The sequence below is a fragment of the Rattus norvegicus genome, chromosome 19, assembly GCF_036323735.1.
Source record: "Rattus norvegicus strain BN/NHsdMcwi chromosome 19, GRCr8, whole genome shotgun sequence".
In the NCBI taxonomy this organism is placed as follows: domain Eukaryota; kingdom Metazoa; phylum Chordata; class Mammalia; order Rodentia; family Muridae; genus Rattus; species Rattus norvegicus.
The window spans coordinates 46,094,537-46,109,760 of NC_086037.1; the positions used below are offsets into that span (position 1 = coordinate 46,094,537).

Genomic DNA, 15,224 nt, shown 5'->3' on the forward strand with positions numbered 1-15,224 from the left:
TGTTCCTGTATAGCCTGGCCTTTGCACTGCAGACTCATGGACTGCAGCTCCTCCAGGGCAGCAGACCATGAGCTCCCTTGATCTCCACACCATGGTGGTGCTGGGGTTTCACACGGATGAAAAGCAAAGCAACTATTAGAGCCATGCCAACAGGGCCAGTGTTTGACCTTCTAGAAGCTTCTAGTGTTCTGGTGGTCTTGCCCTTCTTTGAACTGAAGGCCTGAAGCTCTCTTGTGCTGCTGGTCCCCTCAGTTCAACCCTCTCATCTTCAAACACACCTTCTGTTCACAGGGAGTCAGTGAGCTTCAATCCTCTTGGCTGGCAGTACCCTCAACGCTCTTGCCAGTGTGGCTGTGAAGACGGAAGGACAGGAAGGCTCACTGCTCCCACTGCTCTGCTTCCGCCAGCACCAACATCTTCATGGGCACTAGCATTCAGCAGTTGGCTCCTACTGGTAGCTCACTGAGCTCCACAGATCTCATGGGGGAGCCTGAGCCCTGCTGCCCACTTCCTCTCCACGCATCTACAGTCTGAGAACCCTGATTCCCTTGGTCCCAGCTTTGGCCACTTCTTCCCGTTATGGCTCCTGTGCCTCCTCGTGGCCCTTCTCCTTCCATTTACTGAGCCAATAGATCTATTTTCCTGACAGACCCTGGTGGCCTGTTTCTTACTGTGCCTTGCGTGACAGTCATTTGCCTTGCTTGAATGAGAGGAACTCCAAGATGGTTTGCAGCTGTGCAGGCATTTGTCACATTAAATAGGGCCTTCTCCCCACCGCTTCCTGTGCCTACAATTCCTCCTTGGTAGTTATAAATCACACCTCCCATCACTAACCTCCCCACAACTAACATTAAAAACTGGGCTGGAAATGATCACATCAGAGGTAAGAGGCCTGGTGTCCAGAGATGGCCCAGGTCCTTTAGTGTGTCCTTTGGCTGTCATAGCCAGCTCAGGGATGGGAGGGGCACTCCAGCAATTAAAGTCGCTCTATTTGTCTGGGTCTTTAAGTCTTTTTCTTACCTTTCTATCATTCACTACCTACTTTCCTTTTCTATTTCTAGAGTTCCTCTCAACCTGTTTATTTCAACACTGCTTTCCTTCAGCACCCCTGCCTCCCCCAAGTCCCGGCTGAGTGAGACCGTGGCAGACTCTCGAACGCTCCAAGTACTGGGTGGAAAGAGAAGGCTGGGCAGCACAGAGAGACAGCAAGTCCCCCCTCAGCAGGTCCTGTGCTGTGACACTACACTTTTCTGACTGAAAATGTATTGTGTCTGCCCTGGGGTGCCTCTGCCGGGAGTCCAGGGGTACCTGGACAATGGGTTGAAGCCACAGATAAGCTACAGGGTCCTTCAGAAGCCACTGTGCCAGCTCACTCGATTTCTGCTACCTGGTAATGAATCTGTCATGTCAAACCAGGAAACCACTACAGTGTTTATTCCAGCAGCTTGTGAATGAGGTACATTCTTGTCCGCTTCTCTTACTGGGTAGATAGTTCACTGAAACGTATGTACGTTTGTTCATTCATTCATTCATTCATTCATTCATTCATTCATTCATTCATTCATTCCACCAGCACTCAAGTGTGTTGGCTAGGTACCAGAAAGCAGGCTGTACCGGAGCCTGGGGCTATGGCTTAGATCTTGTGTCCCCTAAACACCCAGCTGTTAAAGGCTTGGGCTCTTGGGACATAAAAGAAATGAAGCCTCAAGAGAGGACTTAGGTCACATGGGCTGTGCCACTGAAGGGTCACTGGTCACCAACCTCCTCCTCTGTCTACTTGTTTCCTGGCCACCATGAGCTGGAGGAGGTGTTCTGCTCCTCCACCATGGACTCAAACCTCATGTTCTGCCAGAGGCCCAAGGAGACAGGGCTAGTGACCACAGACTGAAACCTTGGAAACCATGGGTCCAAATAAACCTATCTCAGTGGCCGAGACATTCAGGCACCCGGTCAGAAGGCCGCCGTTTCCTACTGAGAGCGCTCACCCTGAGCATTCTTAGTGCGGTCTGATGCAGTGGGGGAGACGCAGGGAACCTCTGCTCCCACCATCCCTGCCTCTAGACCTCATAACGCTTGCTGTTTTATCAGCCTCTGTGGGTGGCTCTGGGCTCCTCTCAGTCCCCTGTGGCCCAGGCTGCCCAGTCTGCTCAGCTCCTTTGTCTACACGCTCATCACTTCTTGGTACTTTGTACTTTTGCTTCTGTTCTTTTGTTGTCTCCTCTGAGAGTGCAGCCTATAGTCTCCAGACTGACCTATAGAGCCCTTCTCCGCATGACCCATGCCAAACCCGGACTCCTATCATAACCTACATCTAGATGTTTGCTTCACTGCCATCAGGGTCAGCAGCTATCCCATCGTCATCTTTGAGGGTGTAGTAGGTGCTCAGAAAAACAACAGCAACAAACAAACAACAAGCACCAAAAAACAAACAAACAAACAAACAGAAAACCCTCCTGGAATGGATGGGTTTGTGTTTTTCCAAATTCCGTAATAAAGCTACTATACAGATTGTCACCTCATTTTTACATTTGTTAATTAGAAAAAAAACAACCAGCAATAACTTAAAAACCCAAACAAACTTGGTTGAGTTTTCCTTTTAAAATAAAATTTATATACAAGGTTCTTTTCATCTTGCTATCACTACGGTAATATAAATGAAGCAAATTAATTTTAATGCTCCCAGGTACTGATTCTGTGTCACCATGGTTGACAGGATTCAACCAGACTTTATGAGATGGCATTTGACTTTATGGAAGTGAACACTATGTGTGCATTTACAATTTTTACAGGGACTTTAAGCTGTCATGCTGAAAAATGTTTATAAAACATTAATCAAAAAATGCCTCTTTAATACACTGCATTGTCTGAAAGATGTTAGAAGGTGCATGTTGTAAATGGATTCCTTTTCTGACTAACGTAATTTCCACAGGAAGCATTTCCCCACTGCTCGCTGCGCACACTGTGTGGGTAGATAAAGAGCACTTTCCCTGCACATTACTACCTGATCCAAGCACTTGGGAAATCACTAATGTGGACTGTGCCATATTTCCATGTCACACATGACACATTTGTCTAAAATTATCCAACAGAGTTTGACACTGCAGCACACTCCACAATGGGGCTTTCAACTGACATCTGCCACGCAGGAGCTTCAAGTGCGCCCTTTCTTCTTCTAAAGAGTAAGTGAGGACTTCCTTTCATCCTATACCCAGGAAGGAGAGGATAAAATAGCGTGGACAAGAACAAGCTCCCCCAACTTAAATATGTTTATTTTATGTTCTCTGAATTAGAAAATTCCCTTTGTATTGCACACGACTTCAACAGTGCTGCCTTGTATTAGATGAGCATTTCCTGACTGATCCTTAAGAAATGGGTGCCCCCCCAAACTAAACATGGATTTTTCTTTAACCAATATACAAGGCTGTCCTGTGACTCACGATAAAAAGATCTACGTTGTAACACTGTTCAGAGTTTACCTACAGACTTGTAGCTGCACAGTAGTCCGTCCTTCCTTCCTTCCTTCCTTCCTTCCTTCCTTCCTTCCTTCCCTCCCTCCCTCCCTCCCTCCCTCCCTCCCTCCCTCCCTTCCTTCCTTCCTTCCTTCCTTCCTTCCTTCCTTCCTTCCTTCCTTCCTTCCTTCCTCTTGAAATGGTTTTGCTGTGAGCATTGCTCTACCTGCCTTGGCTGTAAGAGGAGAGACGGGCCAGCCTCTTTCTTGACCACATCAACATCCTGCCATCTCCTGTGAGTCCCATGCAGTCCCTGCTGTCACTGTCTTGCCCGGTCCCCACAAATCAAGCCTGGGGACGGTTCTGGGGTCACACATTTACACAAGCTCTCGCCTCTTTGCTCAGTTTCCATCCTTCCTATTGCAGCTCAGCTCCTCACCCCAAGTCCAGTTCAGACCAGTCAGGCCTCCCTGTCTTCTGACTCTTCTTCTCATCAACCCCACAAACCACAGTCAGATTAATCTTCTCAAAACCCATTAATTAAAACCAATACCCCGATCAGGAGTTACAGTGAGTTTTCAGGGCCCATTCATCAAATCCCGCGCCTACTCAACTTTAGTGAAAGATAATTACGGCTGTCATCATTTGGAAAGCGCCATTGCTTGCTAAGAGCTACGGCTGAAGAACCTCAGCCAGCTCTCACTCGGTCCCTTGGAAGTAGGTGGCCACTTCCCACTGATGGGGAGGCGGGGGTTTAGTAAGTTCCTGCAGTTAAATAATGTGCCCGACCCATGCCTGTGGGTAAGGCAGAAGCGGACCAAGCCCAGATTTCTGTGGATGCTACTAAAGTAAACTTCATGGGGCATTTGCTGCCACTGGCTCAAGCCTGGAACTTCAGGGCCAACCCAGACATTGAGTTTTCGCTTTATGAAGAGAGGCCATGGGCTCGTCAGGACTTAGCTTGCATCTCCTCCACTGTAAAGGTGGCTCTGCTCCTGACTTAGCTCTGAGGGAGGACATACTAGGCAAATCCCATACTCCAGGATTGACTTCGGCATCATCCCTTTCTGTCTCTAACTCTTCTTCCTACACAGTACAGGATTGACTGTTTCAGAAAACACGTGAATATTCCCTCTATCCAAAAAGACAGTTTTAGATCAAACCTCAGTCACTCCTCTAGGCTTTGAGGCTAACGCATGCCCACCCTGCTCTGAGGAGCATGTTCATCTGATATGGCAGGGGGAAGACAGAGTGGACCCACAAACATGCAATCTGAGATGGTGGCTAAGTATCTGACTAGGGCTCTGAGGGTCTGAATGCATCGGTCTGAGGGTGGGAATACATAATCGAGAAACACTTAGCCAAGAGACGGCACATAGTCTACTGAGTCACTTTGAAGGTCACTCGCTGAACCCATATGACTTGTTCTCCTTCTGTGTGCTTTCTCAGTGAACCACTGAGTTTCGGAGGGAGCTGCTGGCAAACCTGGAACTCACCTGCTTCTCTCTTGTCATGGTTTTGCACTTTTCTTAGCTGTTCTCGGAAAAACCCACACATTCGGCGTCCCAGCATTTTGTGCTGTGAATACAAGAACACGCTACTCCTGCTCCTTAAAGTCTCTGCCTCTCCTGAGTCTCCTAGGACAGCTCATGCTTGCCCTCCAGATTCAACAGGTAAATCTCTACCATCATGGGCTTTAGAGGAGCAGTCACTGTTCGAGGAATATGGCTACTCTTTTCAAATAGTGATAAATGATGTCCCCTCACTACCACACAAGCCCATGTACACTCACGGTTCCCATACTGTCCCAGACAGAAGAGCCCCAGAGAGTGATGCTTATGAGCTTGATTTATCTAAGAACAAAGTTTCTAGAGCAGGAAACAATGCCATAGCAAGGCCTCACCACGATCTTGGAATTGGTTAGAACAGGTTTAGGCTGATCCTGAAGCACGCTCATTTTCAGGAACAATAGCTATTGTTTTACATAGGGGATTCATTCTCCGTTACTTATTATTTGTGCATGTGCAGGTGCATGCATATGTGGGGTTAAACTATACGTTGTACAGGTCTGTGTGGATGCTAGAGGCCAATCTTGGGTGTTGATCGTCAGGCATTGTCTACCTTGGCTTTTGACACAGGGTCTTTCCCTATTAGGATGCACTGGCTGGTCCATGAGCCCCAGGAATCTATCTTTCTCCAGCTCTCCAGTGCTGGGGTTACAAGCATTTGCTACCACAGACAACCTTTTAAATATTCTGGGAACTGAACACAGGTCTTATACCCAAACAGCAAGCACTTTACACACTGAGCTATCTCTGTAGACACAACTCATCATTCATTATGCCAGTGGCCTACACTGCTTGTGCAATATGGCGTTAAGAAGCCTGGGGCTGAGTTTCCAGGGACTAAGCCTCTACCCAAAGACTATACATGTACTGACCCTGGGCTCCAACCTCATAGGTAACAATGAATAGCCTAGTAAGGGCACCAGTGGAAAGGGAAGCCCTTGGTCCTGCCAAGACTGAACTCCCAGTGAACGTGATTGTTGGGGGGAGGGCGGTAATGGGGGGAGAATGGGGAGGGGAACACCCACATAGAAGGGGAGGGGGAGGGGCTAGGGGGATGTTGGCCTGGAAACCGGGAAAGGGAATAACAATCAAAATGTAAATAAGAAATACTCAAGTTAATAAAGATGGAGGGGAAAAAAAAGAAGCCTGGGGCTGGAGTCACTCCTGAGTTACAATCTTATTTCTACTGCCTGTTTGACCTTCATTGGGCAAGCTACTGAACTGTGTGGGTCAAGTCAAATGGTGCCACCAGAGAGAAAAACGGGTAAGGTTGAGCAGATTAGGGAACCCTGGCAGTTCTCATAATTGACTTGTGACCATGACACCCCATTAAGAGGACCATGACAACTGGCCACATAGCATAAAGTCCAGAGTTCTCCATGCTTATGAGGTATCTAGATGGGCCGGCTGGAGGGTTTAGCCAATGAACTTCGCTTCCGAGACATTTCTCCTGCCAATCTCTGGTCCACCCTGACTAAGTCGTATGCATCCACTTTCCCACCATGAATAAAGTTTGGACAAGCAAGGACTGTCTCTCTCATCAAGAACCATAGTGGGGGGAAGCCTCTGTTACCAATCCATGCCACCTGAGTCTCCTGTAGAGGGCTCCTCCTCACTCTGGACACTCACCCCTGAGCTAAGCTGGAATCCCCCTGGCCCTGGCTCTCAACAGCCTACGGCCACCATTCTCAACTCCTCAAGGTTCCCAGCAGCATTGAGGTGCTCTGGAGTTTGGAAAGCACAGCTCAGCCCCAGTCTGCACCAGACTGGGACAACTATCTTAGGCTGCGCTTTGCCTCCCCTGAGCAGGTATCAGGGTGCTGTGAGCCAACACTCCAATGGCAGAGAGCTCCTGTGTTTGTCTCCTTGAGCGGCTCCCAGCACCCCAGTGGCAAGACAGAATGCAGACCCTGCAGACCGACAAGCCGTTCCACATCAGTAAGATGAACCTAATCTCTTCCTTGCACCTAACTATAAGGAGGTAGTAAGATGATACACAACGGTTCACATTTATCTGTTATGTCCCAGACACTGTTCAGATGCAGTGACAGATGGACAGATGCCCTCAGGGAGCCAGAGGTCCTCCCCATTTAGCAGGTTGCAATGCACAGGGTACCAGGCCAAACAGGCAATCAGCAAGTTCCACGTATCATGTCAATGCAATGGCAGCATACACAGATGACTGGGAAAAAGTGGACCCCTAAAGTGAAGAGAGTTCGGTTGTTCTAATTTGTCTCCCTTTTAGAGGCTATAAAAGAAACGCTACGCATGTCAGGGTGGGTGGGCACTGCTTGACTTGGCTGTCCGTCAGAGGCATTGGAGGGAGGGTAAGTGTTTTTTTCTAGGTGGTGTATAATCTGCATGGATCCCAGAATTCCATTCTGGCACCACTCTGGGCTTTTCCCAAACTATTCTGGAAAGTTCCAAGGTTGACCAGTCAAACTTTTTCAGAGGTTCTTAGGAAAGGGAACAAGATGACACAGACTGTATGAACTCTTTAATGGCTTCCTTATCTAAATGGTGGGCTTTCTGCTCCGATGCCCTGAGCATTCTAACATGCAGGCTGGGTATATCCTTGCCTTGGGTTTGTGTTTTACCAGCTTGCCTTCTCTGTCTGCCATTCCACCTACGAGTGAAAACTTCTGTCCTGTTATCACTGGTGTGGACCACCACAGTATATGAGTGTCAGAACGTAATGGAGACCAGAGGAAAGTGTTTTTATCCTTCTATACAATAAGGCACCCCAGATGAAGTCCAGTGAGACAGAAGTCTTACAGCTTCCCTCAGCATCACCGGACTCTGGGTAAGGCTCGCAAACCCCGTCTCTAAAGAGAGAGATTATCTTGCATCAGTCTAATCGATACTCAGAAAGAGAACAGGACCTTCCATCCCGACGCCTGAGTTACACCCGTAGTTCCCTGTGGTGGACCTCACAGAAAAGGGGACAAAGGAGATGTCAGCCGAGCAGACCACGCCCGACGGGCCCAGACAGTCTGCAATCCTTGAGGCCCACAGAGCACTCCTGCTCCATCTCTGCCTGTGCAGTAGGAGGCTGTAAGCCACTCTGAGTCTCCCCTCAGTGCAGGCTGGAGCCACTGCGTTCTTCCACCCAGACTCTGAGGAGAAATCTCCTATAAGTTGGTCCTTCCTTCATACTTCAAAAGTAAAATTAAAAACAGGTTCCTTTGCCGTAAATGAACAGAATGGAAGAAAATGAACGAGCGGTGAGTTATGAATGGACTCGAAGGGCACAATGGAGAAGTGGTTTTTCTAGCAATGAAGACCTTGAGAGTGAAGAGGAAACGGGCTTCACACACAGCGTGTAGCCCTTGTCTGCTGGCCGGGCAGCACAGTGAGAACAGTGTTTGTTTGAGGCCCCGTTCTGAGAGCACACATCTGTCAGCTTGTCCAGACTGAGTGAACTACTACCATCCTCACAGTCCAGACGGAAGTGAGGCAGAGGAAAACACTGGCCCAGGCCACAGGCAGACGTAGGGTACAGGCGGGATTCGAACACGGGTACACTGGCTCCACAGCCTGTGCTCTCTGTCAGCTTAACGGGCAACTTGCTCGGGGCCTTAGGTGCCCGAAACAGGGATCTGTGACAAAACACACACACAGAAAATGGAGGCGAAAGCCCAAGGAAGAGAATGTTTACACAGAACAGCCTGACAGGAAAGGGCTCCTCTGTGAACAGCAGCACTTAAGGCTGGTGGCTTTTACTTTGATCCAAAGTTGTTTGATGACCATTTTCAGCCCATTAGGAAAATTAAAGATAGCCTTTCTGCCTCCGTGCCTGGATGCACTCCTACTGCTCTGTGAGACGTTCTATGCAAATAAAGATGCCAGAAAAGCCCAGAAAAGCAGCTGGTGTTAGAGACAGGTACACTGTGACTGGAAACCACGTTTAATGGATGGCCTGGGCCGGCGAGGAAACATTTAATTCTGGGGACGGAAGGTCTTAGCAGCAGCAGATGAGGGAGCCCTCACTTGACAGAGCGGCGGAAACAGTTACCTAGGAATTCAGGACTGAACTGGATTGCTGAGTCACAGAGCCGGTCTTCAAACACTGGCTGTAACTTCCACGAGGGGCAACCATGTTTGTAGGGACTGCTTGTTAAAAGTAGGAGGTCACTTCCTTCCTTTTCTACGCTGAGGAGAAAATTTTTGCTAATGGTCATGCTCATAAGATGTGACAACAGTACACAGAGCAAGGACTTTATATGGTAAAAATAGCAAAAGTAAGATCACACTTAACATGGTCACCACACAGGAAAGGCTCCGTCTGATCAGTGTGGGGCCCTTGCTTCACTCAGCAGAACTTTAGAAATAAATTTTATTCTCATCTCCTCTGTGTGAGTGCTTTGCCTGCGTGCGTGCCTGTGTACTATATGCAGTGCTTGAGGAGGCCCGAAGAGGGAGGTGGAGCTTCAGTGACTAGAGTTGCAGATGCTGGTGAGCCACGCAGGTGCTGGGAATTGAACCTGCGTCCTCTGCAAGAGCAGCCAGTGCTGTCTGTCAATCGCTGAGCCGTCTGTCCAGGCCCCCAGACAACGTTGAAGATATGCTTTACTTCTATTAACAACAACAACAACAGCAAAACAGTCGCTCTTGTCACACGTGACACAAAACAGAAGCTGATGCTGTGATGTGAACATTCACTGACTGTGTCACCTCTAACATGTAAGTGTAGTGTTCTCTAAACCACTGTGTTGCACTGACAGTGGGAACTTCAGGAAGGCATTCAATACTAGTTAAATGGTAGACATGTGTAAGCCGTGACCCTCATTAACCAGCCTAAGCACACACTTGGTTTTTGCCATGGCTTTCAGTCATCTTCTAGCAGAGATTTTCTTCTTCATGGCACTGTTCATGATAAACAAAAATGTCAGAGGCAACAGTGCCTGACACACCCGAACAAGACGGTCTTGATGGGGAGAGTTAACTTCAGTTATTTGTCTTCAGATCCACTTCTCTGAAAAAGGCTGACTCTGTGGGGCCAGGGGAATGAATCAGTGGCTAGCTTGGCCCCCACAGGCCCATCTATTTGAATGCTTGGTCATTATAGAGGGGCACCATTTGAAAAGGATTAGGGGGTGTGATCTTGTTGGAGTAGGCGGGCCTTGTTGGAGGAAGTGTGTCACGGGGGTGGGGGGCTCGAGCTTTGGGGTTTCAAAGGCCTATGCCAGGCCCAGTTGTCTTTCTGCTACTTCCTGTGGATCAGGATGCAAAGCTCTCAGTTTCTTCTTCAGCACCTTGTCTGCTTGCAGGCCGCCATGCTCCCTACCATGATGATAATGGACTAAACTGAAACTGTAAGCCAGCCCCGCCTGATGCTTTCCTTTGTAAGGGTTGCCTTCGTCATTGTGTCTTCACATCAACAAACAATGACTAAGATACTGCTCTTAGAGGACTGGAGTTCAGTGTCCAGTACCCACATCAGGTGGCTTGCAAGACTGCAACTCTAGCTCCAGGAGATCCAATGGCTTCTTCTGGCTTCCACAGGCAGCCCTCACACCTACGACACACATGTACCCAATATACAAACATACACAAATAAAAAATATTAAAGAAAGAAAAGGCATGTACACAACTAAAAATAAAAAAAAACAAACAAACTAGAATTGGATTCCTGTGTTTGAGGGGTGAGCTATTTGGCCCCTCACAGCTTTCTACTCGGACAATGAAGTCGTGAGTACTGTGCAAGGTTGTAATGAATATTAGCCGAGATAATGAGGCAAGTTAACCCAGTACAGCGCCCTGCAAGGAGTAGATACCAAATGATTGCCAGGCCCATCCTCCAGTGTCTCAAGGAATCTCCACATCTTCTTTCTGACAATGTTTAACTCTGCTCTGAGAGTACAGGCTTGCACACTTGCATGCATGTGTGTCTGGTTAGTGCATTTCACAGCTGTTCTCTTGCACACTTGCATGCATGTGTCTGGTCAAGTACACATCTGTTTTCTTACCAACACAACTACACCTCTCTACTCTCTGGGTACTGTTAGTCCTCCGAGCTCTCTCCCCTCTTGCTGTCCACTGTGAGTCTTCATCCTGCTCAGCAGCCTGAGACGGCATCTTCAGGGTTAAAGCTCTGACCAGAGGTCCAAACTCCACCAGATGTGGAAAGAACCACAGGCTTCTCATGCCTGAAGCCAAATCCCTTCTCTCTGTTATCAACTCCCTTTTCTCCCATAAAACCCACTCTTCTGCATCCCTCCCTAATGGAATAAACCCTTGTGGCTCCTCAGGCTGCTGGTCCCTGCTCTCTCCTGCAAACGCATCACCTTGCCCAGTGTGACGGTATTTTTGGTTGCCAATTTGACTACATCTGGCATGAACTACAAACCAGAAATGGAAGCCACACCTGTGAGAGTGTTTTTGTTTGGTTGGTTTGAAGTGTGTAAATGCACTTCTAGTCTGGACTTCTGAGATAGGAAGACACACACCTTTGATCGGGCCATACCTTCTGCCTATTTAAAGACACGGAAGAAGCTGTTGCTCTTTGCCTGCTTGCTAGCAAGTTCACTCCTTCACTGGCATTAGAACCCACTTCTTTGAGATTGTGGTGCATAGTGAAGAGCAGCTGAGACATCAGACTCATGGACTGAGCAACTTCTGGATTCCTGGGCTTTCTGTTCATAGATAGCCATTGTTGCTGGACTCCAGCCTGCAAGTCATTCTACTGAAACCCCATTATATTCCCTCTGTAAGTTCTGTTTCTCTAGAGAAGCTGGACCAATCACCTAGCAGTTCTCATGAGTCTGTTTGTCCGCTGTTATTGATCTCTGTCTTACTGATCTTCCCAGGACTCCATGGTGTATCCTGGCCAACAGTGTCCAAAGAAACCATTCAAACTGGAAGATTCATCTTCCTTACCAGTCTATCCAGAGCCCTCCAGTGGCTGCCCCTCTCATCTGGATAAAAAGACAAGTCCTCATGAGAGCAGTGAGGCCGAGTCTGGCTGTCATTGGAGGGTCTTGGTATAGCAGTTTTAACCTCATTGCTTTCCTTCTTTCCCACCCCAATTATGTTCGCCAAAAAATGTCGTGTGCTTCTCTCCCACATGGCCCTGCCCCATGCCTGGATCCCTAGCCATCCATCAATGTGGCTGGGAATCCATGGGATTCCTCCTTCCCTCAGGTGCTTGAGTCACTGTGTCCTTGGAGTCAGAAACCTTCACCGATGTCCTCCTGTGCTCTGCTGTACTGATGCTATCAAAGGGGCTGTCGGGAAGTCCTCACTGGAATGGAAACTGGAGAAGGGCCAGCATTTTATGTTTGTTCACTGCTGAACCCTGGGGCCGAGAGAGGGCTCACAATAGAGGCACAAGTGTGTGTGTGTGTGTGTGTGTGTGTGTGTGTGTATGTGTGTGTGTGTGTGTGTGTGTGTGTGCATGGCTGTGTGTGCCTGTGTGAGATATGCACTCTCTGCTCCCTGGTCTGTCCACCACTGCCATGGCCTCCTTATCATTACAGCCTTTCCCCTTGGTTCTTGAGTTGCTTCTGTCATGGTGTTTATCAAAAAAAAAACAGAAAAGAAACTGGTGTGGCTGCCACCTCCCTAGCACCCAGTTACAAGTGAGGTGGTCCATTGAGCCTTTTTGCTCTGGATCTCGGACCTCGGTCTTCATGCTTCAGCACCAAGCTGCTGACTGAGCCATGTCCTCAACTGCCAGAGTGACTTGTCTTAGTGACTTCTCTTTGGCTAGCATCTCACAAAGCACGCCAGTAGGCAGGGCCCACACAGTCTGTGCCTCAGTGGCTTCATGTGGCCCAGCCATCTTTTCAGTTGTGTCTTGTTTTCTATCTCCTTCTAGCCTGTTTTGTTGAAGGCCTACTATGTGCCCTGCCGCCGTTTAAGCACTGGGTATCTGACGTCCATCCTGTGCCCGTGGATGGGGCTGTAGCTGGGATGGTTAGGGGATGTGTGGGGTGACAGTTGGGGAACTTTGGCTTCTTTAATAAAAAATATAGAAATATTGTAAGAATGTGTTTTCGCTTTCATCCCAGCTGTAGGGATGTGGGGCTGCTCTGGCCTGGCCTCAGCAGCTGACTATGATTTGCCCTGTGCTCTAGCAGAGGTGTGTTTTTGTCAGCTGTAGATAATGTCTGTCATTTTGTGACATTTGGAATTCTGAGGACTTTCCAGAGAGTATATAAATGCTGAGACCCCGATAGGCAGGAAAGGGTGGGTGGTTCTTGGTCGTTTATGGAAGTTGGTTGCTGCTCATTAGTAGTCATGCTTAAAGAAGAAACAAGAACTTAGATCAGAGATCTCTGTCTCCCCTGTCCTTTCTCTTCTATCTAGTGATAGATAGGGTGATAAAGGGTAAAGGGTGGGAAAGGAAGAACCCACAAGGCAACAAAGGCCAGCTACAAGCAAAGTAGAAAGCAGGAGGAAAATCAATTATTCGACTCAAGATCAATCAATCTTTCTCTCTCTCTCTCTCTCCCCTTTCCCTCTCGTCTATCTAGTGATGGGGTGAAACGGGGAGGTGGGGGAAGAGGAACAAAGTTCCGAAGGCCAAAGGCAGGCTACAGATGTGTGTGCCCTTTGCCCCCAGCTGCAGGCTCAGTTTCCTCTCCACTGTAAAGCAAGCGCTGGCTGTCACTAAACACAGGCTCCATGGCTCATAGTGTCTGCCTCAATTAAGGGAACGTCAGGGAAGAGACAAGAGCAAATAAATAATTGGAGATGTAGCTCTGAAAGGAGGGCTGTTCCTCGCCTGCCTCTTTGCAAGTTGAGATGGAGAGCTGTAACTCCGGGGTGACATTCTTCACTTCTGACACGGTGAGCAGGGCTGTTCTGTGATGCACATTTTAGTATCGCTGGAGGCAAACTTTCTCAATATTAATAAACACGATAAACAAACCCCTCTGTAACTCACAGAGAATGCACTGGTGAGGAGGGAGGCTTGGGACGTGGGTTCCAGGATGTGGCGATGACCTCACTAGAAAGGTTAGAAAGGATGTGTGGGAGGCCGAGTTGGTGTCCCTCAGTTCTTAGGGAATGCGCCTTTCTGCTGTCGGCCAATGAGTTCAACTTATCTCTTTGCAGTTGACTATGGAAATAAAAGCTCGTGTCATGAAGAACTGATATTACATAGCAACAAGGACTGTCTCCCTTTCTTTCTTCCTTCCTTTCTCCATTCTGTCCACCTGTCTGTCCATCCATCTGCCCATCCATCCGTCTGTCTGTCTGTCAGTCTTTCTTTCCTTTCTTTGGCTTCATTTATTCATTGGAACCAATGAGTTTAATTAGATTACTTACAGGAACAAGAACGAGGGCTTACTTGGAGGAAAAGGGATGTCGCACCAGAGGCTGCACACTGAGAAAAAGAATCTCTCCCTCACCCAGTAAGTGTGAGGCCTCAGGAGCCACCCAACCCCATCTGAAGAAATAGTCTTAATTTTAATTTAGAGAAGCCTTTGACTGTTCCATTTTCACTCTCTTATTAATTAGGCTATACAAACTTTGATACTTCTGCTTTTCTTAGGAAAACTATACTTAGGGCAAGGAAACCTGAAAGTTTCAGCTGAGACCATTTAAAAATACATTTTATGGACAGAACCCCCTTGCCAGGCTAGACCTCACTTGCAAAACATTAGGCAGTGACACATCTGAAAATCCCAGTTCTCACATATTTCTCTGGGGGCCACTGCTCCCTGCAGGGGTAATGGGAGCAAAGCCACTTTCTTCACAGGAGAAGTTGTATTTAATTTTTTTTTTGAACAACTGGTGTAAACTGAAAAGAAGATAATTAGCCTATCTCAGTATCTTCCTGTGAGCAGGTATCTTAACGCACGCAAAATGTTTTATTTCAGACTAACAATGGGGAACAGTATCTAACCTAAGGTGGCACTGTACAGTCAACTGGTGGCTGTCTGGCCACTGAGCTAAAGGGGACAACTGCAAGTAGGACCCTGCTCTGGTGAAAGATTATGCAGGTGACTGAGTCAAAGATGCCCCCAGAGGACTTTAAGACTCAGCAGGAGAAGAGAGACCACAGCTGTAACCCAAACCTAGTTCTGTCCTTCCTGACACTCTCGGGAGCCTGCAGGAGCTGACAGCCAGTCAGATCAGGCTGCCGACAATCTGCAGTCTCAGGCAGGCACAGACCCTCCCGAGGAGTGACCCCCAAACCAGGTGTGGGTCAAGCTCTGGCATTGTCAATGGCTTCGTGTGCAGGCTGTGGGACCTGCTT

At 48.2% G+C, this 15,224-nt stretch overlaps 1 protein-coding gene across 5 annotated transcripts in view; it reads right to left on the reverse strand.

Moving 5' to 3' along the window:
• Positions 1–15,224, reverse strand: part of Slc10a7 (solute carrier family 10, member 7) — a 224,314-nt gene that overhangs the window by 7,097 nt on the left and 201,993 nt on the right. Inside the window, exon 11 of one of the 5 annotated variants that reach the window (XM_063277889.1) lies at positions 1,043–10,535. The exons of the other annotated variants lie outside the window; for them this stretch is intronic. Coding sequence (XP_063133959.1) covers positions 10,438–10,535 — 98 coding nt within the window. The 3' untranslated portion in view covers positions 1,043–10,437. Of the gene's footprint in view, positions 1–1,042; positions 10,536–15,224 lie in introns of those variants that run through there. 5 annotated transcript variants of the gene reach the window in all.